The sequence below is a fragment of the Lissotriton vulgaris genome, chromosome 3_1 (assembly GCF_964263255.1).
Source record: "Lissotriton vulgaris chromosome 3_1, aLisVul1.2, whole genome shotgun sequence".
Classification (NCBI taxonomy): domain Eukaryota; kingdom Metazoa; phylum Chordata; class Amphibia; order Caudata; family Salamandridae; genus Lissotriton; species Lissotriton vulgaris.
The window spans coordinates 1639511814-1639537458 of NC_141689.1; the positions used below are offsets into that span (position 1 = coordinate 1639511814).

The 25645-nt window shown below is 50.4% G+C and overlaps 1 protein-coding gene across 1 annotated transcript in view; it reads right to left on the reverse strand.

Annotated features, from left to right (window-relative positions):
* Nucleotides 1-25645, reverse strand: part of C9orf72 (C9orf72-SMCR8 complex subunit) — a 332168-nt gene that overhangs the window by 54273 nt on the left and 252250 nt on the right. Inside the window, exon 7 of the mRNA XM_086962131.1 lies at nt 18456-18691. Coding sequence (XP_086818257.1) covers nt 18456-18691 — 236 coding nt within the window. The remainder of the gene's footprint in view (nt 1-18455; nt 18692-25645) is intronic.

Sequence of the window (25645 nt, forward strand, 5' to 3'; positions counted from 1 at the left end):
CCAGACCCCTTTGTACGCGGTGCCCCCTGGGATCTTTTCTGTGGTCGGGCACCCGGGGGAGTGTGAAGTCACTTCGAGGTGGGCTGCTGGCCCCCTCTTCTATTCTGGCCACGTCCATTTCTCCCTCGAAAGGACTGACCCCTTGGTTGGTATTGCCAGGACTGCTTCTGGTGACCTTGCTGAGCCTGCAAGTCTGCCTGGTGCGTCTGCTGGAAGGCCTGGTGCGATGTACCTGGCTGGATTCCACCTCTTCCGCCGGGCCTCCGTGCCGGGGTGCCTCTTCTGTTGCCTCTGAACTGCAAAGCCCCCATGGATCTAGCAGTCTCGTTATCCTTTTTGAGTTGGCATAGTTTGTCGTCAACCGTTGCTCGGAAAAGTGTTTCGCCGTTGAACGGTGTGTTCAGGATACTGTGTTGCACCTCGGGTTTGAACCCTGAGATCCTGAGCCAGGCGTGTCTCCTCTCCGTGACACCCATCATCATTAGCCTGCTGGCGGTGTCTGCTCCGTCCAGGGCCGTTTTAAGGCAAGAATTTGCTGCGTTCTTCCCTTCTTCTACCAATTTTTCGGCCTTCTGCCTGGCCTCTTGGGGTAGGTCCTTCACCAAGTGCCCCAGTCCCTCCATGATTTGGTACACGTGCCTGTTTAGCAGGGCGTTGGAATTAGCCATGCGCCAGTGGGTCGCGGCATTTCGCTCGATCCTTCTCCCCACCAGATCCATCCTCTTGCTCTCCTTATCCGGCGGTGGGCCCGAGGTAGTAGATACGCTCGCCCTCTTCCTAGCTGTGGCCGTGATAATGGAGTCAGCGGAGACCTCGCCTCGAATGTAGGCCGGGTCCTTCGAGGAGTGCTTGTATTTTTTCTCTGTTCTGGGAGTTACTGCCTTGCATGTAGCGGGCTCCTTGAACGCTTCCTTTCCCTGCGCCAAGACGCTCTCGAGCATTGGGAGGAACTGGCTTCTTGTTTGCGTTGGGAGCAAAGTCTCTAGCAGGAAGTCTGCTTTCTGCTTTTCCTCGTCGAGTTTCAACTTGAATGCAGTCGCGGCAGATTGTATCGCCGAGTTGTATGCCCCGATGTCGTCGGGCGGCGAGGGTCTCGAGGGGTACGAGTCGACCGCCTCCTCCGGGCTCTTGGTGTCGACGTCTAGGTAGTCCTCCTCGCGTGGATCAGAGGTGACCGACTCGTCGTCCACTCTACTGCTCTCTTCGCCCTCGTAGCTGTAATCCTCGTAGGGATTCTCTTCAGCTTCCCGGTCGTCGACCATCTCGTCGCTAGGCGCATGGTCGTCGACATGTTCCTCTTCCTCCTCGACCAGATCTAGCACGTCGTGCTTGGTCTTGTGTGTTCTCGGCTTCGGAACGTTCGGCTCCTCTCTTCGGCGCCTGGCTCGGCGTCGAGATCTTCGGCGTCGACGGCTTGGACGCCGAACTGGATTCCGGGTCCTTGGACGTTGCCGAGGCTATAGGGTCTTTCTCCCTCGACGTCGATCGGTCCTTTTCGGCGACGATCTTTGACGCTTTCTGCTGGTCAACAGCCTTCGGCGCCAGGGACTCCTTCTCTGAGGATCCGCCGGGCCTGCTTGTGGTCGCGGACGGCAGATGTCGCTGCGTCGGCGCCTTCGGGCTCTTGGCCTCGAGCTTTCGAGACTCAGGGTCTCTGGTGTTCTTATGGGACGTCGAGTCTCCTACCTTATCAGGTGTCTTCTTGTAATCGGTCTCTACGACCGTGTAGCCGTCGTCTTCTGCGGCAGCGTTGTCCTCCTCCTCTGAGGACATCCCCAGCTCGTACAGCGATGGTGTCGGGGATTTTCCTCCGAGGGCGGCGTGTGCTACCCTCTGTCTCTTCCTCACTCGAAGGGTCTTCTGGGCGAAGACGGCGCAGGCGTTGCAGTCCTCGCTTCTGTGTTCTACCGGTAGGCAGAGGTTGCAAACCGGGTGCTGGTCTTTCTGTGCGTACTTGTGTCTGCAGTTCGGGCAGAACTTGAACGGCGTGTTGTCCATCCTCGTGCGTTCAGGCCTCACTGAGCGCGTGGACGTCGCCGATCGTCGAAGTTCTCGAGGTTTTCACCTTCTCTCCTCTTCGTCAGTGTTCTGAGAAGTCTTTTCTGGTCTTCTTCTTCCAATATCTTCTCCAACTTCCAGTCTTTTCAGTACTTTCTCCAAAAATGTCTGGAGCCCAAATGGGAACGATCCAGACCCGACCGCGGAAAAAAGAATCTGAAGAAGGCGCCCAAGAGTGGGAGCTTCAGCAGGAAGCATGCCGACGTCACCGGAAATGCGCCCGAGGAGGTGTGACGCAGACGCCCACAAGGGCTACAAAAAAAAAAAAAAAAACAAAGAAAAGACTACGAATCCGGACCCAACCACAAGACCGCGGAATATGCACAGCATAGTGAATCCAGAAAGATTCACGCTGCAAAAGTGTTAGTGATGATCCATCCTTTTGCAAGAGTGTTAGTATATCTTCCATGGAGTTATGCATATTTTGGGCCTTGTAGGCCTTAAACGGGACAGACTCCATCTTGCCCTCTGCCTGGTAGCTTGAGAGGCTTTCTAGGTCAAGTGTAATATTTTATTTTTGAGGTGTTGTTCGCTTGGAGAGAACCGGTTCAGGCTGGCCCTTATCGAAAGACTGTATTTTTCTCCACTCCGAAGACACAACTCCAGGCCGGCCGGCTGGGAACGTGTCCTTGGTACGGGGAGGTACAAGAATTTGGTGGGCGGCAGGTTACTGGCCGTAACTTTCCATGAAGGGACAGGTTTTGATATTAGCAAAAGTGTTAGGCAATGAGTCAGTCAGTCTGTAGGCGGCAGCTAGCCGTTAGCATCTATGCTATTAATTATTTCCAAGGCGGACAGTCGCCATTTTGAAGTCCGAGAAATATTTTGAAACCGAGACTCTCTGAGAAAGACTGAAGGAGAAGTAGCGCGAAGCGCACAGAGACAGAGAGAGAGAGAGAGAGACGGTAGTTAATAGTGAGCAAGGTTCCAGTGACTTGGAGGGAAGTAGAGGAGATCGAGCATAGCGGTGCAGACGTGTACCCGTGACTGCTGAGGTGTGATTCCGAGACAAGCCAAGACACAGAGACGAGAAGGGAACCTAGATGACTGCCGAACCCCGACTTCATATTAACCAGGTGATCTCCGCCCTTTTCCTTGTTAAGCGCGCGTTCTAACCTTTACTTTTCTTTGCAGAATATATATATATTGTGTAGTATTGTGTTCATTTTTATTGTAATAAAACACCCCAGTTCTTAGTGAACCGACATGTGCCTTGTATTCTTGTTCAATCGGGGTAACCTTGTCTTCTAATCAAACATTATTTGCATGAACGGATGCGAATCCCGATCACGTAAGAGATGATTGAGTAATGAGGAAGAAGGGGAACATTTGATGTCAGGAGCAGAAGGTACATATTGCAATTTAGGAAAGCCATACTAATTTCTACTATCGTAGTTTTATCCCGAGTAGATAATGAAAGACTTCTTCCCTAAGTGTTCATAGGAAAGTGATTGTCGTTGGTACACGGCGTTAATGAGAGCACCGGAAGGATACGGTGTGGAGGTCTGCCGGATTGCGGACCGTGTGTGAATGAGAACACCGGAAGGATACGGTGTGGAGGTCTGCCGGATTGCGGACCGTGTGTGAATGAGAACACCGGAAGGATACGGTGTGTAGGTCTGCCGGATTGCGGACCGGGTGTGAATGAGAGCACTGGGACTGCAGGCCCATGTGTGTAGACTCGCCGGATTGCGTGTCGAATGAGCACTGAGGGAGATCAGTGTGTGAGAGTATATAATCAGACCTGCCCCAGGGTAGATTAGTCTGGGCCTAAGTGGCCGCGAGACTAGTTGGTGTGAATAGGATATTGTAGAAAACCTATGCATGTTTATTGCTATTTTCCCCATCCTTAGGTACGAGATGTACATACATATATATATACCCAGTGTAAATACGTTCTAAGGAGGGAGGTGGTTACGTTCCGGCTGGGTTAGAGGGGCTCCTAGGAGCTGATTCCATCTGGTCCGAAAATCTGGTCGGTACAGGTGCGGAAGTAATAGAGCAACCTCGGGAGCGCCACCATTTTCAGTAGTGCCACTCGGCCCAGCACTGACAAAGGGAGGGAGGCCCAGAAGGATATACAACCTCTCAGTGCACGTATACAACGCCCTACGTTACCCTCCAACAGACTCGCGGCCTCATGATAGATGCGGACTCCCAAATACGTAAAGCAAAATGGCTCCCAGGCCACACCCAACTCACGAGGGGGACATTGTGTGTCCGCCCTAAGCGGAAAGATACAAGTTTTATTCCAATTCACCTTAAGTCCCGACAACTGACCAAACCTGGTCAACATGTCCATCGCCCCCGCCAGGGCCTGTTCCACATCTGCTAGGTATAACAACAAATCGTCTGCATACAGAGATATGTAGTGTGATTGCTCACCCTGTTCGATCCCCTGATACATGGCCCCATACCTAGCCTGCGCCGCCAATGGTTCCACTGCCAGTGCAAACAGCAGCGGGGACAACGAACACCCCTGCCTCGTCCCTCTACGGACCGGATAATCCGAAGATACAATCGAGCCCAGGCGTACCCTTGCCGTGGCCGATGAGTATAACACTCTCGTCCATCTGCCAAACCCCTCACCTATACCAAACTTCCCCAGTACCTCATTCAAGTAAGCCCATTCAAGGCTATCAAAAGCTTTTTCAATATCAACCGATAAGACCGCCGGTCTTCCATCAGTGTCCGCAGCACTGTCCAATATCCTGATCAGTCGGCGTATGTTTAGCGACGTGTTCCTAGTAGGAATGAACCCTGCTTGGTCCCTGTGCACCAGTCTGGTCATGTGTGGAACCAATCTGGAGCCAGGATACGACTCAATATCTTATAGTCCACAGTCAGCATGGACAAAGGCCTATAGGACGTTACATCAGATGCCTCTCTACCGGGTTTCAGCAGCGGTTCTACCAGCGCCTCCCTCATTGATCTGGGCAGGTACCCCAATCTTCCAGCCTCAGTATACACCACCAATAGTCTGGGCGCCAAAATATCCACGTATTTCTGATAAAATTCGATCGGCAGGCGATCTACCCCAGGTGTTTTTTTCCTTGCCATTTGTTTAATGGCCACTCTAATCTCCGTTAGCGTTATAGGCCCTCCCAACTCCTTCGCTTCCTCGTCATCCAGCACTGGGAGCGGTACTGAGTCCAGATATGCTCTGATTTCCGAGGCCTCCACCTCTAAGTGGCATTCATACAACTTCGCGTAATAAGACTGAAAGCTCGCCAGCACCGCCGCCTGCGAGTAGACCATCTCCCCTGATTCAGTTCTCATGCTCATAATTGGGCAGCCTCTAAGTTCCGGGTTGGCAATCCTGGCAAGCAGCGTACCCACTTTATCCCTCTCGGCATGCGCTTTAATGGCGTATTGCTTATAATCATAACTCCGCAGCCGTTCCGTTTCGGTCGCCACTACCTCTCTAGCCTCTAATAACCGGTCTTGTAAGTCCGGTCGCTCAGGCCTACGCCGTTCCAAGTCCCTTAATACCTCCTCCGCTTTCGCAAGTGCATTCAAAACTGACGCTCGTGCGTTCGAGAACCTGCCCATGCATACTCCTCTCACCACCACTTTCATCGCATCCCATTCTGTAGATCTGGTATTAGCTGAACCTTCGTTTTCCTCAAAATAGTGTTCTATGCCCTGTTGGACCATGTCACTAAACACCGAATCCTCTAAGGTGTCAGGCCGTAGCCGCCATGTTGGAACCGCTGACCTCGCACGTTGCCACTGCACTAATACCAACAAGGGATTATGATCTGAGATGGTCCTAGTCAGGTATTCCGTGTGGGTGACCATGGCAGCCAGGGGGCTACTACACAAGACCGAGTCTATCCTGACGTGTAACGCACGGAGAGCCGAAAAAAAGGAATAATCCCTACTATCAGGATGCTGCTCCCTCCATACATCTAGCAATCCCCACCTCTCTTGCCAGTCCTTCCTATGTGTGGCTAACCTGCGTACCGGGGAATCAGCCAGCGGCGGGTGCGACCTATCAAGCGCCACATTAGTAATTGAATTGAAGTCACCTCCTAGGATTATGGGGCCTGCCAGGAAATAGGCCAGCGAACTCGTAAGGCCATCAAAAAAGTGAGCCTGATCAACATTTGGGGCGTATACACTGCAGAAAACCACATCCCTGCCATATAACCTCCCCTCCACCACCACATATCTACCCTCAGGGTCCACCAACTGATTCGTAACCTGGAACGGTATGCCCGCCCTTACCCATATCAGCACCCCTCTAGCAAACGCTGAATAAGTGGTACCAAATACCTGACCCGCCACCTCTTCTGTAGTGCAGTGCATTCTTGCTTAGTTAAGTGAGTTTCCTGTAACATTGCAATCTGTACACCCCGCTTCACCAGATAAGCATGCACCTTGTGGCGTTTGACCATTGTTCGCAGTCCCCGGACATTCCATGTTAGGCATTTCAAATTAGGTAACGTCTCTATGGTAATCATTACTGTACCAGTTCAATAGCAACCAGTTGCTGCCCACATCGTTGCAGTTGCTTCCCCCCAACATAACTGTTGAACAAACTCCCCAAACCCTACTCCCCAGGACAGAGCCTAATAACCCAGTTTCAGCCCTGTTCCGAACCTGTAACACAGCACACATCAGTCTAATCTGTGGTCGCCACCACAGAAGGCCTTAAGGGTCACAAGGGGGTGAGTTATCGCCGACCCAGGGCAGGCGGAGCCCCCGCCCCGCACCTTCCATCCCACACTGCTCGTGCAACACCATACCTGCCGGCCCTTCAATCACTAGGAGAGCCTGCCCCAGTAGAAACAACGAAATCGGCCAGCCCAGTCAATAGTCACTCATTAAAGAGTCCATCTGATGTCTGTGGGGTAACTGCAGGGCCTTTCGAACTCTCAGCCTCCGATAGTTCTCCAGATCTACCTTCGTCCTCACCAGAGTCCGATTCAACCAGCGCCTTCTCCTGTTGCGACCTCGTAATACTCGCTGTTGCAGCCAGCGTCCCCTTCTTGTCCGCGGCCATCTGACCATCTCGCTCCGCTCTCTTGAGCTTGTTTCTTGAGCGGATTCGTTGCGATTTTCGGATCTGGAGCGGTTTATGTCTCTCCCGTTGATTTTTACCAGTCCGGTCCGTGCCGGCTCGATACAACTCAAGCCACGACCATGCTTCATCCGGGGTCTGAAAAAATTGGGTGTTCCCATCCAGGATAACACGTAGTTTAGCCGGGAAGAGCAAGGAGTATTGAATGCCTTCCTCCCTCAGCTCTTTTTTCACCGCTAGGAAGGACGCTCTGTTCTTTTGGACCTCCTGTGTGTAGTCCGGGAAGACCGTAACCCGACTATTGTCCACCTGAAAGGGGCCCAATGTGCGAGCCCTCTGTATTAACAGGTCCCGATCTTTATAGTGCAGGAGTTTCACCACCATCGGCCTAGGTGGTCGGCCTAGCATCGGTGGGCGAGCTGGCACCCCGTGTGCCCGTTCCAGGGAGAATAAAGGAGATAGACCCTCTGGCACCACCACCGTTTTGAACCAGTTCTCCATATAGGCCACTGCGTCGTCCCCTTCGATTTTCTCCGGAAGTCCTACAACCCTCACGTTGTTCCTCCGATTACGACTTTCTGCATCCTCTGCTCGTCTCTCTAGTGTGTCCAGGAGGCTGAGGATATCCGGCAGTTTATGTTCCGCGGTCACCACTGCCGGCTTCAGTTCTTGGAGCAATTGTTCATGATCTTTTACTTTGTCCGATAGCTTGGATTGGTCCGCTCTCAGGAGACCCAGCCCTGTGGCGACCTGCGCAATGTCCTGATGCAAAGCCTCCTTAGTCGCAGTTATTGCTTCCAAAATGTTGTCCAGTCGCTGGTTCAGCCTCTGTTCCTGCTCCGTCACCACGGAAGCTCGGGCCCCGCCATCTCGGGTCAGCGCAGTCGAGTCGTCCCGGCCCTGTTCCATGACGGAGGCCCCGCCAGCAGCCGCCATCTCAGCTGCTTCGGGTGTCGTCATACGGTGGCCGCAGGCCTTCCTCCTGGTCTCGTGGTCCCCGCCTCGGGAGCCTTGCTTTCTATTGTCGGTCCTAGTACAAACGCCCCAACTGGGCTGCCGAGCCGTGACCCTCTTCGACGGTGCCGATAGCCACTGGAAGCCGGGGCCGCCCGTTATACAATCACCAAGGCAGAGGTTGGGGGGGAGGGGGGGATAGAGGCGGTTGTCGTGTCAGCCGTACCCCAGTCCAACACGGGCCCCCGCATCTCCAAGTCCACTCCCCAGATCCGTTCAGGTGGGCCATAGCTTCTCGAGTCCTGTTGAAAGAAGCTCACACTTCGTTTCGGTTCCGGTCCGCCTCGCCCCTCGAGCAGAGACCGCCGTCTCTCTACGCCGCCATTTTCTTCCCTCTCGGCGCAGCACCTCCGGCCTCCACTATCGGGTCTCAGCGTTATGATCGGTCTCCCGAAAGCCCCCAGCTGCTCTCCGATGTTTCCTCAACACTTCTCACGAGGAAACCGCCGTTCAGGGAACGCCAAAGGTGTCGTTTTCAGGAGAAATAGCGGGACCATGCGCGGAGCTGCAAGCTCACGCCGCCATCCCGATCGGCGTTCAAGCCACGCCCCACAGCACTAAGAGTATGTTGGCTGAAACACCCACTAGTTTTGTCAGATACAATCACTGAGAAATTCTCTCTCCTATAAAACTTCCCCTACACGTCTTTCCCTGTTTGTATCTAGTAGCAATAAGACTACTGTATAGGAGAGGTAAGTCGAAGTTCATTTACAGGGCACTTATTCTAGTGCTATCATTAATGATAAGGGGGTAGATTCTTGTGATAACTGTCCTTTATGTTGGCTGTCAAATTTTGCTTACTGTGTATACGTTTACTAGTTTTTCGATCTTTCAGTCCAGTAATGCGTGAATATTTGCTCAATAGTGCGTGTGCTTTGTATTATACATATCAAAGACAATACGCTTGCCTAACCTGCTCAGGTGAGTCCATACAATTGACCTTTTGTCATGACTTATGACCCTTTGTCTGTATTTATACAGTCAATTCATAGAATTGCATGGTAGGTGGTCACCATACTAGCAGATACTCAAGAGAAAAGAGACCTACAGGGTCCAGCAAGGGGATAACCCATGCACAAGGGTGAAAAGCATTAAAAAACCTTTTTGGCAAAAAGACACCCAGCTGGAAGGAGAACCCACCTGAAACCCTGCAAGAAAGGACTAAGGACTTTAAATCCAGTTAACACCCAGGACTAGGGTGGTTCTCTCCAGGGCCAGTGGTAATGGCCCCTTATACCCTCTGAGGACCAGTTGCAGGAAAAGACCTGGACTCGACCGCACCTGCACTTTAAGAAGCCAATAGGTTCTGTGGCTTAGGGAGGGTGACAAGGAGGGCATTTTGCTGGTTGGTTGTGGAGGGGCTGCACAAGATGCCCCCACAAGCAGGAAAGGAGCACCAGGAGCCAGGACGAGCAGGAAATATGAAAAACTCAGCTTCCCATGTAAAGTGACCATTAGAAGCCAGGAGGCCTGCAGACAATACTGCTGGTGGCTAGGGCTGGTCAGCAGGAGCAAAGCAACCCAAATATGAAGACAACTGGACCAACAGGGCTAGAGATAATGCAGATTTTAAGATTTGCCTTAAAAAACAAAAGAAACAGGAAGAATGGGTGCATAGTGCTCTTCTGCAATTTTTCCAAATACCCTGGGGTGGGGCGGGGGTCAGATCAATTGTGAATGTAATTCTCACTGGGGGAAGCAGAGTGCATGGGGACCCCAGCACAACCTCCTTACTGCCACTGGGAGATGGCGCGAAGAAACACGCAGATGACACTACAGCATCAATACTCACTTGTCCCCGGGTACAGAAATAAATACTGGGCTGGTGTGCCCAACACCCTACAGTCGTGGGACACAAGAGGAGTTGCTCACGCTTGGCAGGAGTAGAACAGAAGACAGTGGCTACGACGAATAGGAGTACAACAAGTGCATGGAGCTGGCAGGGCTTTTAGTACTCCCCCCCCCCAAAGTCCCCAACGACCACCCGCTACTCATGGGTGTCCCAAGTGGAACGAGACATCCATCACAAAAAGAAAGAGAGTCACAGCACAAGGTTTCTAGAGTAAGTAAAGCAGAGCTACAAAACTGCTCATAAAAAAGTAACTACTCCCAGCTAGAGTGCACCATAATGCCCAACGAGGGGGCAATGTGGCTTATTTGTCTGCTCAGTGGTACCTCAATGAAGGGCAACAGTCTAGCAATATGTTGTGGGGGTGGCAGAAGGTGCATCAGCCCCAAATTGCCACTACAAACCTGCCCTACATTTCTGGAGGCATTGCATTAATGACCACCTGGAAAGATTTCTTATTGATTTAAGCAATTAAGTTGAGCGCTCCCAGAGCTGGAGATTTTCATCTGGGCTTTGGAGTGCTGCGACTTCTTGTGGTTGGTCTATGGCTTCATTTTGTGGCTTGTAAAAAGTGAAGAAAGACTCTTACACACATTTTTAAGATGAAATGTTTTATTTACAGTTTTGCTGATGTACACTACAATGTTTACACTTTTATTGAATACTCTTGACCAGAGATGAACAACATCTCATTAGAAGGAGGTGTGTGTGTATATATATATATATATAAATATATATATATATATATATGATCAATGCCCCACGAGGGCCGAAACGCGTCATGGCGGTGGTGTCGGGCTTTGAAGAATAAAAAACTTGCACTATCACTTGGGTTCACCTAGTCTGCTTTGTGGAATGAAAAGAAGTCTGCAGGACGAACTTTATCTACATATATATATATATACACACACACACACACACACACACACATATTTATATATATACATATATACACCTCCTTATAATGAGATGTTTAATCTAGTACAGGGAAGAATATTATTATAGGGTTCAGAACTCACTGGTGTATAAAATGATATGAGGGTGTCATCATGATTTAAAGAAAATATGGCTAGACTCCATTTTGAGCGTGCAGAAATTCAATTTTCTGCCTGGTCATCGGCAGGTCTACCTTCGATGTAGATGCAGTCTGTCCTGATCTTTCTAAGATAATGGCATAGATAAGGACACCTGATGCGATATCACTCTGGGACAAGCGTCTTGTTATCCCTATTTCAAGGTCAACTGACAATAATAACAAACAATGTAGTCAGAACTGATGTGGGTTTACTGTATTTTGTTTAGGTTTCGCCTCGCCGAAAGCTGCGCAGCAGACTTTCGCGCAGGGCGAAATCTTTTGAGTTACAATATGGATGTTTGCCCCGCCTCTGTCTTCCATTGGCTAGCTCCATAAATGGAAGCTAGCCATTGGAAGAGAGAGGCGTCCGTCATTCTGCGAGGCGACTCGTGGGCGTTCCTGAGATTTTTTCTCATTCAACCCCTTTTAGCACGTCATTGCGGCGGTGGGCGGGTGTTATTTTTTTTTTTTGGACGCCATGTTTTGATCATTTGCCGGCGGAAGATGTCCAGGTGAGTGCTGTTTTCTTGCCTTCTTGTGCCCGTTCCCGCCTCCCGCTGTCCGTTTGCCCGTTCCCGCCCCCCCACCCCTGTCCGTTTGCCCGTTCACGCCCCCGGATCCAGTCTGACGCCTGGGGATATTCTAAGGTAAGGAATCTATCACTAACCAATGTCTCTTACAGATATATCGTTACACAAGTAGTAACTTGTGCATCTGAAAGAGACACGTTAGTGATAGATTCCTTACCTTAGAATAGATACCCCAGCAATACCAACCCCGGTGGTGGGTCTGCGAACCAATAATCACACCAGAAAGTCCTGGAGGACGGAACGGCCAAAGAAGCCATCCCTTCGGACTGGACTGTAAAGGCAATAGTGTCTTGCAAACGTGTGCAGCGAGGCCCACGTAGCTGCCTGACAAATGTACTGCAAGGGCACTCCCCGGCTCAGGGCAGTAGTTGTCGCCGTGGCTCAGGTGGAGTGAGCCCGCAATCCAACAGGGGGCTCCTTTCTAGCCAAGGAGTAGCATGCCTGGATACATAAGATGATCCACCGGGAGATGGACCTCTTGTGTACCGCCTTCCCCTTCTTCGCGCCCACGTAACCAACAAAGAGTTGGTCATCCACCTGGAACTGGCGTGTGCGATCCAGGTAGAATGAGAGCGCACGTTTTGGGTCCAGACGATGGAGCCGCTCTTCCTCTTTAGAGGGGTGCGGTGGGGGGAAGAACGTTGGCAAGGTGATGGACTGCCCGATGTGGAAGGCTGTGACAACCTTGGGCAGGAAAGATGGTTTAGTATGCAACACAACCTTGTCCGGATGGACAGAAAGGAAAGGAGGAGTACAAGAGAGGGCCTGGAGCTCACTCACTCTCCTGGCAGAGGTGATGGCAACCAGGAAAGCAGTCTTCAGTGTAAGAAGGCGGAGAGGACAGTTGTGAAGTGGCTCAAAGGGAGCGCACATCAGAAATGTAAGTACAAGGTTCAAGTCCCACTGAGGCATCACAAGCGGGACAGGTGGAAATGTGTGTGTGATGCCTTTCAGGAATCGATTTACAATAGGGGACTTGAACAAAGATGACTGATCAGGCAGCCTCAAGAAGGCTGAAAGGGCAGAAAGATAGCCCTTGATAGTGCCCAGAGCAGAGCCCTGCTGGGCAAGAGAAAGAAGGAAGAGAAGAACCTCAGAAAGAGGGGTAGAGAGAGGATCCACAGCCTTTGCTGTGCACCATGCCACAAATCTGTTCTACCTGCAGGCGTATACCGACTTTGTGGAGGGACGCCTGGCTGCCAGAATGAGAGAGACTTCAGGAGGCAAGTCAAATGGCCTCAACTGTCGCCGCTCAATCTCCAAGCATGGAGGTGGAGACTGGACAGGTTCGGGTGGAGGACCGTCCCCTGCTGCTGCGACAGAAGGTCCTCCTGAAGAGGCAGACGAACCGGGGGATCGACTGACATACAGAGTAGCTCTGGATACCAGTACCTTCGTACCCAGTCCGGAGCCACAAGGATGACTTGGGCCCGGTCGCGTTTGATTTTCTTCAGCACTCTGGGCAGAAGTGGTATAGGCGGAGAGGCGTACAACAGACCGCAACTCCACTCGCGACGAAAAGCGCCTCCGAGCGAGCGCTGCCTTGGAAATTCCAACACGCAGAACTGATGACATTGCGCGTTCTCTTCGGTGGCCAATAGATCTAACCAATGCTCTCCCTACTGCAGAAAGAGACCTTGCGCCACGTCCGAGTTCAGACGCCATTCGTGATCCATCATGCACCGGCGGCTGAGTTCGTCCGCCCTGGCGTTCAGAGAACCTGCCAGGTGTTGAACCACCAGAGTCACGCCCTGATGTTCCAGCCATTGCCAGAGGCGCAGAGCCTCCTGGCAGAGGGTCCACGACCCCACCCCGCCCTGTTTGTTGCAGTACCACATGGCGGTGGTATTATCCGTGAACACCTGCACTACACTCCCTCGGACAGAGGGGAGGAATGCCTTCAGTGCTAGACGAATCGCCCGCAGCTCCAAAAGGTTGATATGGAGCCGGGACTCCGCCGGAGACCAGAGGCCTCTGATCTCCGCCTCTCCCATGTGGCCTCCCCAGCCTGGAGGGACGCATCTGTCACGACTACGTGCTCCGGTTGGGGAAGGGAGAGGAATCTGCTGCTGACCCAATCGCGGTCCGTGAGCCACCACTGAAGCTGTCTCGCAGTGCCCTCCGAGATCAGGACGTGGTCGGACAGGTTGCCCTGATGCTGGGCCCACTGAAACTTCAGGTCCCACTGCAGAGCCCGCATCCGCCACCTGGCGTGATGCACCAGAAGGATGCAGGAGGCCAACAGCCCCAGAAGCCGCAGCATCAACCTGACCGAAATCCGGGATAAAGGCCGAAAGAGTGGAATGAGAGCCTGAATATCCCGGACCCGCTGTTCGGGCGGATAAACCCGAAACTGCGCCGTGTCTAGAACCGCTCCGATGAAGAGGAGCTTCTGAGAGGGGCACAGGTGTGACTTCGGCACATTGATGGAGAACCCCAGCTGGTGCAGGAGATCCGCCGTAGTCTGGAGGTGGCTGACGACTGTCTGGGGCGAGCCCGCCTTCAACAACCAGTCGTCGAGGTAGGGGAAGACTGAAACCCCTAGCCTGTGCAGGTGAGCTGCGACCACCGCCATCACCTTCGTGAACACCCGTGGGGCGCTGGTAAGGCCGAAGGGGAGCACGGTATACTGAAAGTGCTCTTGGCCAACCGTGAACCTCAGGTTGCGCCGGTGGGCCGGCAGGACGGGGATGTGGAAATAAGCATCCTGCAAGTCCAACGCTACCGTCCAGTCTCCTGGGTCCAGGGCAGCTAGGACCTGAGCCAGCGTCAGCATCTTGAACTTCTCCTTCCGGAGGAAGCCGTTGACGTTCCTTAGGTCCAAGATAGGGCGTAGGCCCCCTTTGCCCTTCTTGGGTACCAGAAAGTAGTAGGAGTAGCAACCACACCCTACTTCTGGCCCAGGAACGCGCTCGATGGCCCCCTTGGCCAAGAGGGCCATAACTTCCTCCTACAGAAGTCGCAAATGATCCCCCGACACGCGGTGGTTCTGCTGTGGCATGGCTGGAGGAGTCGCCTCGAAGGGAAGGGAGTAGCCCCTTCGGACGATTTGCAGCACCCACCTGTCCGACGTGACGGTGCACCAGTGGGAGTGGTGATGGCGAACCCTGCCACCAACTGGCGTCACATGGGCCTGAAAGCACGGACTAGGAGGGTTTTGAGGCAGATGCTGCGGGGGAAGGTGTGGACTGACCTCGCTGTTGTCCCCTACCGCCGCCACGGCGGTGTCCACGGGCTCCACTGTGTTGGGTATTACCCTGCGGAGCGTGGCTGGCAGCACGTGTGGGCGCACCCCTTCTGTGGCCACGAAAGGAGTGAAAGGCAGCCGATTGCTGGCGTGGGGCCGAGAGACCCAAGGACTTGGCCGTAGCCCTGGAGTCCTTAAAACGCTCCAGCGTATGGTCTGCCTTGTCGCCAAAGAGTCGACGGCCATCGAACGGCATGTCCATAAGTGTGTTCTGGACATCAGCCGAGAAGTTGGCGGACCTCAACCAGGTGTGGCATCTTACCGCCACCGTCGTTGCCATCGCTCTACCGAGTGAGTCGGTGGTGTCCAGTCCACACCGGATGGAATATCTGGCTGCATCCCGACCTTCCACAAGGGCTTGGCCGAGTTTGGCCCGTACCTCCAACGGACACTCTGGCAGCACTTCCGCGACCGTATCCCACAGGGAGTGGGTGTAGCGGCCCAAGAGGCATGCAGTGTTGGAAGACCGCAGTCCCAGACTAAGGGATGAGAAGATCTTTTTGCCATACTGCTCATACCTCTTCGATTCCCTGTCCGGCGGAGCCGACGGGAATGCGGTTTGGGAATTGGAGGCCTGGATGACCAGGCTATCAGGGGTGAGGTGGGTGGACAGGAAACATGGGTCACCCGGGGCCGGGCGGTGGCGTCTGGCCACGTTCCTATCTACGGGCGAACCCGTAGCGGGCTTGGACCAAGTGCCCAAAAGAACGTCAGTCAAGGCCTCGTTAAACGGCAGCAGAGGCTCGGCTGAGCATGACTGCGGCTTATGGATCTCAGTGAGAAGGTTAGTCCTCATGGCCGTGACGGGGAGCTCAAGGCCCAGGGCCTTGGCTGCCCTCGTCAACACCACGCTATAGGTTGCCCCCTCCTCCGTAGCCACGCTAGGAGGGGAGACAAAGCCAGTGTCAGGTGAAGTGTCTAACCCACTGGCTTCTCCAAGGTCACCTGCCAAGTCCTCATAAGACTGGCACTCACGTGTCAGAGGGTCCTCAGACCCCTCCCAAGCCTCCTCATCACCCATCACCTGGTAATCAGGTTCAGTAAAGGATGGGGCCAGTTCATGGAAAGTGAACTCACCAAACGGCGTCTGAATCGTCGCCTGGCGGCGCCGTTCTGATGCCGGAACCGGGTCGAAGGAGGCGTCAGCGCCGGGGGTGACACCCGTGGGATCCGCACCGGGGAGGTCGTTAAGTCCACCGGCAACGATCCGGATCCGGAACCGGATCGAGCGGGGCCCTGCAGTGCCGGGCCCGAAGGCACTGGCGGCGTCGGAGCCGAAGCACCCGACAGCGTCGGGCCAAAGCCCCCGACCCACATGGCCATGAGGAATCGTTCGATCTCCCCCGGCGTCGCGTTAGGCTCAGAGACCGGAGGGTATGAAGCCGGACGCGACGCCTGCGACTCCAACGGAGCAGCGTGGGCGGTGCCACCTGAACCCCCCCGGCCGCATCGCGCGAGCGTCGGGGGGAGTCGGAAGAGCGATGACGTCTCTTCGACTTCTTGTGCTTACCCGACGACTGCGACCCAGAGGAGTGATGTCGACTCCCGGAGCTATGACAGCTCCGCTCCCACGACCGGTCCCTCGACCTCCGTCTGGACCGGGACCTCTCTCGGTGCGGGGCCGACTGCCGGAGTTCGAGCCGCTTACGGGACCGCTCCCGTCTAACTTTCGAAGTAAGGGCCCGGCAGTCGAGGCAGGCCTTGTCGTCGACGCCGAGACAGTGGAGACACCGACGGTGAGGACCCGTGACCGACATCAGTCGATCGCAATCTTCACAGGGTTTGAAACCAGGCATTTCCCTATCGGCACCGATCGGAGTCAAAGACTCGAAAAGGGTGATCAAAAAGATCAAAAAGAGTTAGTCAAAAAGTGACTATGGTACTACTTTTTCCGGATCTGCGCTGCTGGCGCGGAAAAAAAGAACTGACGTCAGCACGCGGAGGCGGCGTCTAAGTACTCCGACGACGTCATCACGGCACCCACGACGCTGACGACGGACGCGGAGCCGCAGACGACGCCTACCGACGCGCAAGGGTACTGCTACGCAAAAAAATTCCGGATCCAGTCTGACGCCTGGGGATATTCTAAGGTAAGGAATCTATCACTAACGTGTCTCTTTCAGATTGCTTGTTACTAATGCATCGATGACTGGCATATTGATGTACACACGTTAGGTTAGAAACTTCTTAGAAATTCACCATATCAGATAAGATAAGTGACAATGGTATAAAAGGCTCATCTGGTTTGCCATTAGAGAAGAGAGGTTCTTCCTCCCAGGTTATCGCACAATATACTGCCAGAAGATCCAGACAGAGACTGCAGTAGCATCCCATCTCACACGGAGAACCGATATCGAGCCAGGTCAAAGAGGACATGAGAGGAGCTGAGCCCAGCTGATGATTGTTTTCCATTTGAGGAACACTCTTTCCCGGCTACTGATAACTACAGCTTCTTGCTGAACACAGGTTTGCAGTGCGCTGAGTCCTCCTAAGAAACTCTAGATGCTAGCTAAGCTACCACATGCTGTCATACTACAGCACATCGAAGTAGGTTTTAGGGTGCTAGGTTGCCAGATGATTTTTTTCCACTATGATAGAAATGTTAATCTTATTTTTGTTATTAGCAACATGTATTAGTTCTGTTTTAATAATATTCTGTGTGATTATTTTACATGTGCTAAGGAACAGGATGAGACTGTTTTTAGCATAAAGCTTCTTCCTCTTTGTGCACCACTTGTGTGTGAAATTATAAAGAACTAAATTGGGTTTGTGCATTGAACCCGCTCACTGCACTGCATCAAAACGTCTATCTACAATGTACATTCAGCTTTCTTTTCTGTACTCTAAAACCTCTCTCTGCCTCAAGTATAAATATTTCTGAAGTGTGTAGGCACCTTCGTATGCAGTGCACAACCACATGTATTCCGCCATTCAAAACAGCTTTTCCCTGTGTCTTCACCCTCAGCTGTCTATGTAATCTATTTTGGTGGGGAAGTTCTCTTGAGATAGTAGCAGGCCATGCACAATTCTGACAATTCTTTTAAATCTTATTACCAATGAGTTCTGCCGGAGAAGAGAATTGCAGGATGATGGCCCACCACCTACCAGTAGAAGAGCGCATAATATGTATGACACCTAGCCTGTGCCTGCCCTAGAGTCGTTGACCACCAGCAGCCTCCCAAGTAGAACAGCCCACCATCAGCACCAGTCACAATTTAATTCATAGTTTGAACAAATCAAGGTGTTTGGAAAACAGTGCCTTTATAGAACACCCGAAAACGTAATAGCTAAGGAACTAATATTTGCCTTTCTGGCTTCACAGGGACCACTTAGGGTGGCTTTGCAGGGTATAGGGTCCTTGTACATACAAGTCAACTTCCCGTTCAAGATGAAGGGGTGGGCAACCGATCCTGTGCCCACCGCCTAGAGCAACAACAGTCCAAAGAGCCCCGGCCTCCTGCGAAACTATTTATATTTTTAAGTGAGCAGTGCTTGTGCAGTTTCCTTCACTTGATGTTTAAATATAAAAAAATGAAGAAGTTGGTGATTTGAAATAGACTACAGATTATTTAGGTCATGCACTTTTTGGCACTTACAGATTAGGTGTGAAACTTTCATCTGTGTGGATAACAGAGTCCTGGGCCTTGTCATCATCAGAAGCGGCCCTCCATAGTCCGGTCAGCTCTGACCTCATGTACCTTCTCCGGATATAGTTATGTTCATGGCAAGGTGGCATCTGCTTCACAGTGTTGACATCCACATCAATGTGCGTGGCAGGGTAAGGAGAATACAGTACTTGCCTAAGTGGCAGCATGACACTGCCATTTGTATCCTGTAGTGAAGGAAGACAGTAACAATGTATCAACATTTGATCTATTTGCTGGTGGCAGGGGTGCCAAAGATAAATATTGCATCAAGGTACAAAAAGATTTTAATTGAAAAGAATGCCTTTGCTTGTAAAGAACACTCCACATCAAAAATTTTAAGTTTGAATCGAGACAGGCCTTCAACTAAAACTATGTACAGCACTGAACGGAACATCAAGAGCAGTAATTGACTTACCATAATGGGTAGAACAGAAAGTGAGGTTAGGACCAGTGGTACAGGTTAGTACAAAATGAGTTACTTACTTGCTACAACCGTTTTGTAGCTTGAAGCTCCCCTAGAGTTACTAGTTATGCCTTATTCCACCATCAAGTGGTTGGGTAGGGGAAGTGTATATGAAGGTAAAGGTTTTTGTTTGTGGCCGACCAAAGGCTGAGTCACAGTGACCCGCCTATGACATCGAGCATAAGCCCCAATACATTGTCGCCAGGTTCAGATTCTGTTTTTCTTCCTTTTATTTTTTTTTGCATCAACGCACCTTCTTCACCGCAGTCGGAGGGCTACATGTGACTAAGGAGTTGCATGCTGTAAAATAACTGGTACAGGTAAGTATCCTGTTTCTGTTGCAGCATGAATCTCCTCTAGATTCACATTAATTAGTGGATTTTGAAGGGATAATAATTACTAGTGGGGAGTAAGTTGTGTGGGAATATTTAAGTACATTTTGTCTCATCTGCACCTCTCTACTTGACTATGTGTCTATGCCAGTAGTGTTTCGTGATTATGTGTATCCAGGGGAGACTCCTCTGTTATGGCGGAAGAGCGTTGCCTCCCTTGGTGAAAGCCAGCAGAAGCAAAGGACAAAAATAAAGTGATAATAAAACATTTTTATTATCATTTTATTTTTAGTCCTGCAGGCTGGAACTACGAGCCGAGGGAGGGGCGTGCCCACCCACAATTAAGCTGCAGCACCAGGGAGTAGGGGGTGGTGGGTGCTGCCAAGTGTGTATGACAATTTGGCCAGCCGTCTAGGGCCGGCTAAACCGTGATGCGCACTTGGCCCTTTTCCTCCTGAGCTGTATTGTACAGCTGGGCAGACAAACCAACACAGGCTCCCAGTCTATGTCTGAGCGCCGAACCGAGGCGCTCAGACCAACCCCAGCGCTGCTCACATGCTGGGAGCCTTTGCAGTGTGCAGCAGGCTCTTGACAAGGACCAGAAGATCTGTAGCAAGGTGGCAGCTGTCGGAGCAGGTAAGCCTAATTTTCTTTATTTATAATTCTTTATATTGTGTTGTTTCTGTACCCCCGCCACACCACTTTGCAATACGAGTGGCCGCTACTGTGTGTATCGTAGACCATGTGGCTGCAATGCAAATGGCTTATAGTAAGAAATTACCTATGAAAGCTACTGTAGCCCCTTTTACTTTTGTGGTATATGATTTTTGTCTATTGTTGTAAGTAGTTACCTGCTACTGAATAACATAAATGAATTGTTTGAACTATCCATTTTGCTACCGTTCCCTGAGATACTGGTGTTCCTTTTGTTTTTACAGTACAATACAAGAACTTCTCACTTTTCTTTACTGCTTTTTTCTATTGTATGTGATATTTGATTGTTCTCCTAACATTTTATATGTTGATTGCTCTCTCAAGCTTGTGTGTTCTATAGTTGGAAGAAGGCAGGTATGTTAATGACAACATAAAACAGTGAAACTCCTTAAGGTACAAAGAGAGGAACAGTTATCACTATAAACTTTTCTTTATGCATTTGTAGATAAGGTTCCTGAATAGTCAGAGCTAGAATGCCACATACTGTGCAAAGTGAAGTGATTATTATAATGGAGGCTGTCTTTAATGTGAGGTGTTTTACACTAGCCTTTTGTATTGGTTCAAACAGTGGTTTCATTAATCCTCTAAGAACTACATTAAGATTCCACATTAAAGGTGGTACTGTTCAAAATTGGTTTACCATCTTTGCCCCTTCTAGAAATCTTTTGATCACTGGAGTTCTGAAAAAATGTTCCCCCTCTTCTCCCTTTGTGTTCACTACTATGGCACATGAGTGTACTCTAAGAGAGGAATATATATCACTTTTGATTTAGCAAACACATTAGATATTGGACAATAACTTAATTTGCTGTATTTTCTTGTATATTTTATATACTGCACCACATAACAAACTGTTTCCAGTTTGCCATATAACATTTGCTAGAGGTGGAGTTCCCTGCTTGCTTATTTACCGCCATGATTTCCAGTACAAGGGTTGGGTGGCCAAATTCTTAGAATTCAGGAGCCATCCTGCTAAGTTGAAGATGGCAGGGTCTGAGTGACAACCCCTTCCCCTCACTGAGGTACAATAAGAATCAGGGGCAACCTAGTTTACTTATATTAAACAATCACACTTGGTATGAGCGGTACTAGTGAAAAGTCATATACATACGCTCCAAAGCAATTAATCAACAATTCCTTTCACTTGGACAGGAGGTGTGGATGCCTAGATGTAAATTGTGGGCGTTTTGTATTTTCTTGTTGCAAAACAGGTCTATGCCCGACTTTTATCATGTTCTTAATAATGAATCTCCTCCCTTTGGTTTAGTTCCTACTTGTAGAACCTCCATCTTGTCTGATTAGCTTTTCGGTCTCTTCGGTTTGATTACTTGCTAGATAAACTACAATTAGACCTATGTATTTTTGGTAGCCTTTGTCTCCATTTCTTGGAGATAGCTGGAGGATAGGATTCCTTTCCCTCCTTCTTATTGATGTAGACTGCTGTAGTTCTGTTATCAGTTTGTATTTGAATAGTCTTACATTTTATCTGTGAATGAAAGATGTAGGCTTTCAGGGCTAGAAACACTGTCTTTAGTTTTAGGCACATGTGTCTTACAGTCTCATTTTGTGTCCTCTGACCAGGCGATGCCCAATGTGTGCATCCAACCCTATGAGTAATGCATCCCTGGTGTTTGGAATTTCCCAACACCTTGCCCTGGCCCAGCTTGTCTGGGGTCACAGTAGACTAGTCTTATAGCCTTTGTGAATGTGCCCAAGCAGAGCCTTTGTGAAAGTGTAGTAGGTGTTAGCTCCGTCCCCTCATTAACTCAGAGATGGCCCATCCTGCCAACCCTATGCTCCTTTATCTCACTGTCTAGGAGCAATACCCAAAGACCAACTGTCAGCTACACCTAGTCATGTGAGCCAGGAAACAGGCTGCAGGCACCAAATGGTTAGGAGAAGAAAATGCCAGCTTTCTCAAAATGTGATTTTGAAAATTGTGACTCAAAATAGGCTTTTAAATTCCAATTATTTACACACCCTAATTGCTCACAATTTAAAGTTATCACTTATTAAATGACTTATCCTATGGGAGACGTAGGCCTTGCAGTAGTGAAAAACAAAATTAAAGAGTTTTTCACTACAAGGACATGCAATAATTAAAAGTACTTGACCAACTTTTTAAGTACACTGTACCTGGGCTGTTTAGGGCCTACCCTATGATTGATTTATATGTATTAAAAAAGATGGTTTAGGCCTGGCAAAATGTTTATTTTGCCAGCTCAAAATGGCTCAAAATGGCAGTTTAAAACTGCACACACAGGCTACAATGAGAGTCGATAGACGTGTTTAAAGAGCTATTTAAGAGGGTGGCCCAATCAGTGCAGCTGCAGGCCCGCTAGTAGCATTCAAGTTACATGCCCTGGATACAAACAATTGTTACTTACCTGTAAACAGGTGGTTCTCCAGTATTGGTGTCTTTCATAGATTCACATGCTTGAATATTCCCCGTCATCGAAGTGGGAGTCCCACGGTAAATATCATAACAATAAGATGCTAATAACATAAGTATGTAAAAACATAACACATAAAAATACACAGTAGAAATGCATAGAAATACCAAGACATAATTCCTGCATAGGAATACATGGCAGAGAGAAAAAACACTTGCAACATATCCATGTCATTATGTTAGTCCAAACTGCAGCCAATCAGGCGCAAGCACCACTCCAGAAAATTCTCCTCAGAGCTCAGTCCCTCAGATTTTCGTAGCACAGGAGTGACAATAGAGTTTATGAGGAGAAGAGAGCCTCAGAGGTGGGTGGGTCGCATGTGAATCTATGAAAGACACCAATACTGGAGAACCACCTGTTTACAGGTAAGTAACAATTGTTCTTCTCCAGTATTGGGGTGTCTTTCATAGATTCACATGCTTGAATAGAATAGTGAGCAGTAGCAGCCGAAAAAGGCTTTAAGAAACCATGCAACAACATGGAAGAAAACTCCATTGACTATAATAAAGTCATGCAAGCAATAACCATAAGCAAAATAACCATAATGGAGGAGGGAAGACAGAGGCTCACCTTAGTTAAAAAGATTGTGAAGCACTGCCTGTCCCACTGCCGTATCTGCGTCATTGATGCCATCCAGGCAATTGTGTCTTGTGAAAGTATGCAAACACAACAGGTGATGGACCGAATGTGGATCAATGTCACACACTCACCCCAGTCCGAAGATCTGGGCCCAAATCCATCGTTTTGTTGCACTCCACACCACCCCGGGTTAGACAATGGCGATATGCAAATCAGCTCTGACACTGTGCCCCATGGGAACAGTCCAGTCCGAACTACAAAAGCCATGTCCTTCCCAGAACGGAATCAAGCATCCGAGGACCGGACCGGTTTCGAGGTAACACCTCTCATCAGCCCGGCTAGCTTGACTCCAAGTGGTGTGGAGTGCCTGGGACCCACGTCTGGGCATCCCCAGCGCACTGTTAAAGTATGCCTGCTGGACCACGTGGCCGCTCTGCATATTTGATGAAGCGGCACACCGGCAAACAGGGCAGTAGAGGATGACATCGCCCTGGTGGAATGGGCCCTCACGGAAGACTGAAGAGGCCTGCCGGTTTGCTGATGGCAGAAAGCAATTGCTGAAGAAATCCAACGTGCAATAGTTGGCTTAGTAACAGGACGTCCCTTGCGCATGCGTCCATAGGCAATGAATAGTTGATCAGACTTGCGAAAAGGTGCCGTCCTATTGATGTAAAATTTAAGACATCTTTTAATGTCTAAGGAATGTAGGAGTTGCTCTGCCGGAGATTGAGGATCGAGAAAGAAAGTTTTAAAGAAAACAGGTTCGTTAATGTGAAAGTCAGAAGGTACTTTATGAAGGAAAGTAGGGTTGGTGCGAAGCACTACACAGTCCGATTTGAATTGGAGAAACTGGGTTTAATGGTGAAAGCGTGAATATCACTTACTCTTCGAGAGGATGACAGAGCAAGGAGAAGGGCTACCTTCCAGGTGAGAAATGTTAAGTCCGTTCTGTGGATGGGCTCGAATGGTGCTTTCATTAGTTGAGCCAGTACGACATTAAGATGCCAAGTGGGACGAGGACGCCGAATGGGCGAGAACTTCCGGAATAATCCCTTGAAAAACGGGCGAACGACTCTGGAGGAGCAGGGCGAGGTGGAGCCATCTTGATGGTAGCAGGAAATCGCCGCCAAAAAGACTCTCAAAGTGGAATGTGAAAGTCCTGATTGAGTCAGTTGCAGAAAGAACGGAAGAAGCTGATCTGGAGTGGAATGAAGAGGATGAATATTGGCATCTGCGCACCAATGACAAAACCTCTTCCACTTGAGTTTGTAGGTTTTGACTGTAGACGGAGCTCTTGCCTGAGCGAGAATGTTCCTGCATGCTGGCGAGATATTTAAATGGACAAATTCAAGGTGCTCAGGTTCCATGCCGATAATTTCAGAGACGAGGGGTTGGGATGACATACTTGACCCCCGTCCATCGTGAGGAGATCCGCTCGAGGATGCAGAAGAATGGGTTCGCACTGGGAGAGGAGAAGTAGCTCTGAGAACCATGCTTGTCGAGGCCATCTGAGAGCGATCAGGAGGATGTGGCAAGGTTGTCTCCGCATCTTCCACAGTACGCGAGGAACTAGTGGAATCAGAGGAAAAGGGTAGGCGAATAGATCGCACCAGTTCATCAAAAGGGCATTCCCGCACGATACGGGGTGGGGATGCCAAATTGCGTAAGATGGGCATTTCTGGTTCTCCGGTGTTGCAAAGAGATCCAAGGGAGAATGACCCCACCGTCGAAAGACTAGGTCGAGTGTTGGTTGGTGTAACTGCCACTCGTGGGTGGAAGACGTGGATCTGCTGAGGGAATCCGCTAGGTTGTTGGAGACTCCTGGCAGATGAACAGCAGTCAGGGTGACTTGGTGACTGATTGCCCAATCCCAGATTGACTGTGCCAGACAAGACAAGAGAGGAGATTGGTTCCGCCCTGCTTGTTGACATAGTGCATGCTGGTCGTGTTGTCCGTTTGGATAAGGACTGACTCCCCCCTGATCACAGGATGGAACGACTTGAGGGCTAGAAAGATGGCCATCAATTCCAGCCGGTTGATGTGCCAAGAGCGCTGAGGCAGAGTCCATTTGCCCTTGATCAACAGACCTTGAAGGTGAGAACCCCACCCTTCTAAGGATGTGTGGTGAGGAAAGTAACCCCTGCTGCGATGTTGGACTGTTGCGCCCACCACTGGAGAGCCGCTTTTATAGGAGCGGTGACACAGACCATGTCGTTGAAGGATCTGGTGACTTGACGCCATTGCCCGTCCAGTTCCTCCTGAATAGGGCGAGTTTTCAATCTGCAATTCGGGATCAGAGAAATGTATGACGCTGCCATTCCCAGAAAGGACTTCAAGATCCGTGCTGATACGAACTGTTTTGCGCAAATACGAGCCACGAGGCGGAGTATCTTCAGTTGACGCTCGTGAGACACAAACGCTTTGGCTACTGAAGTGTCCAGGGTAGTGCCCAGAAAGGTTCTGCAGAAAGCTGGGACAAACTGGGACTTCTCTACATAGATGGAGATGCCGAGGGAGTGGAAGACCTCCTGAAAGCATTGAGTGTCCCGAACCAACTGGCTGTGAGATTGAGATTTGAGATGGCAATCGTCTTGGTAT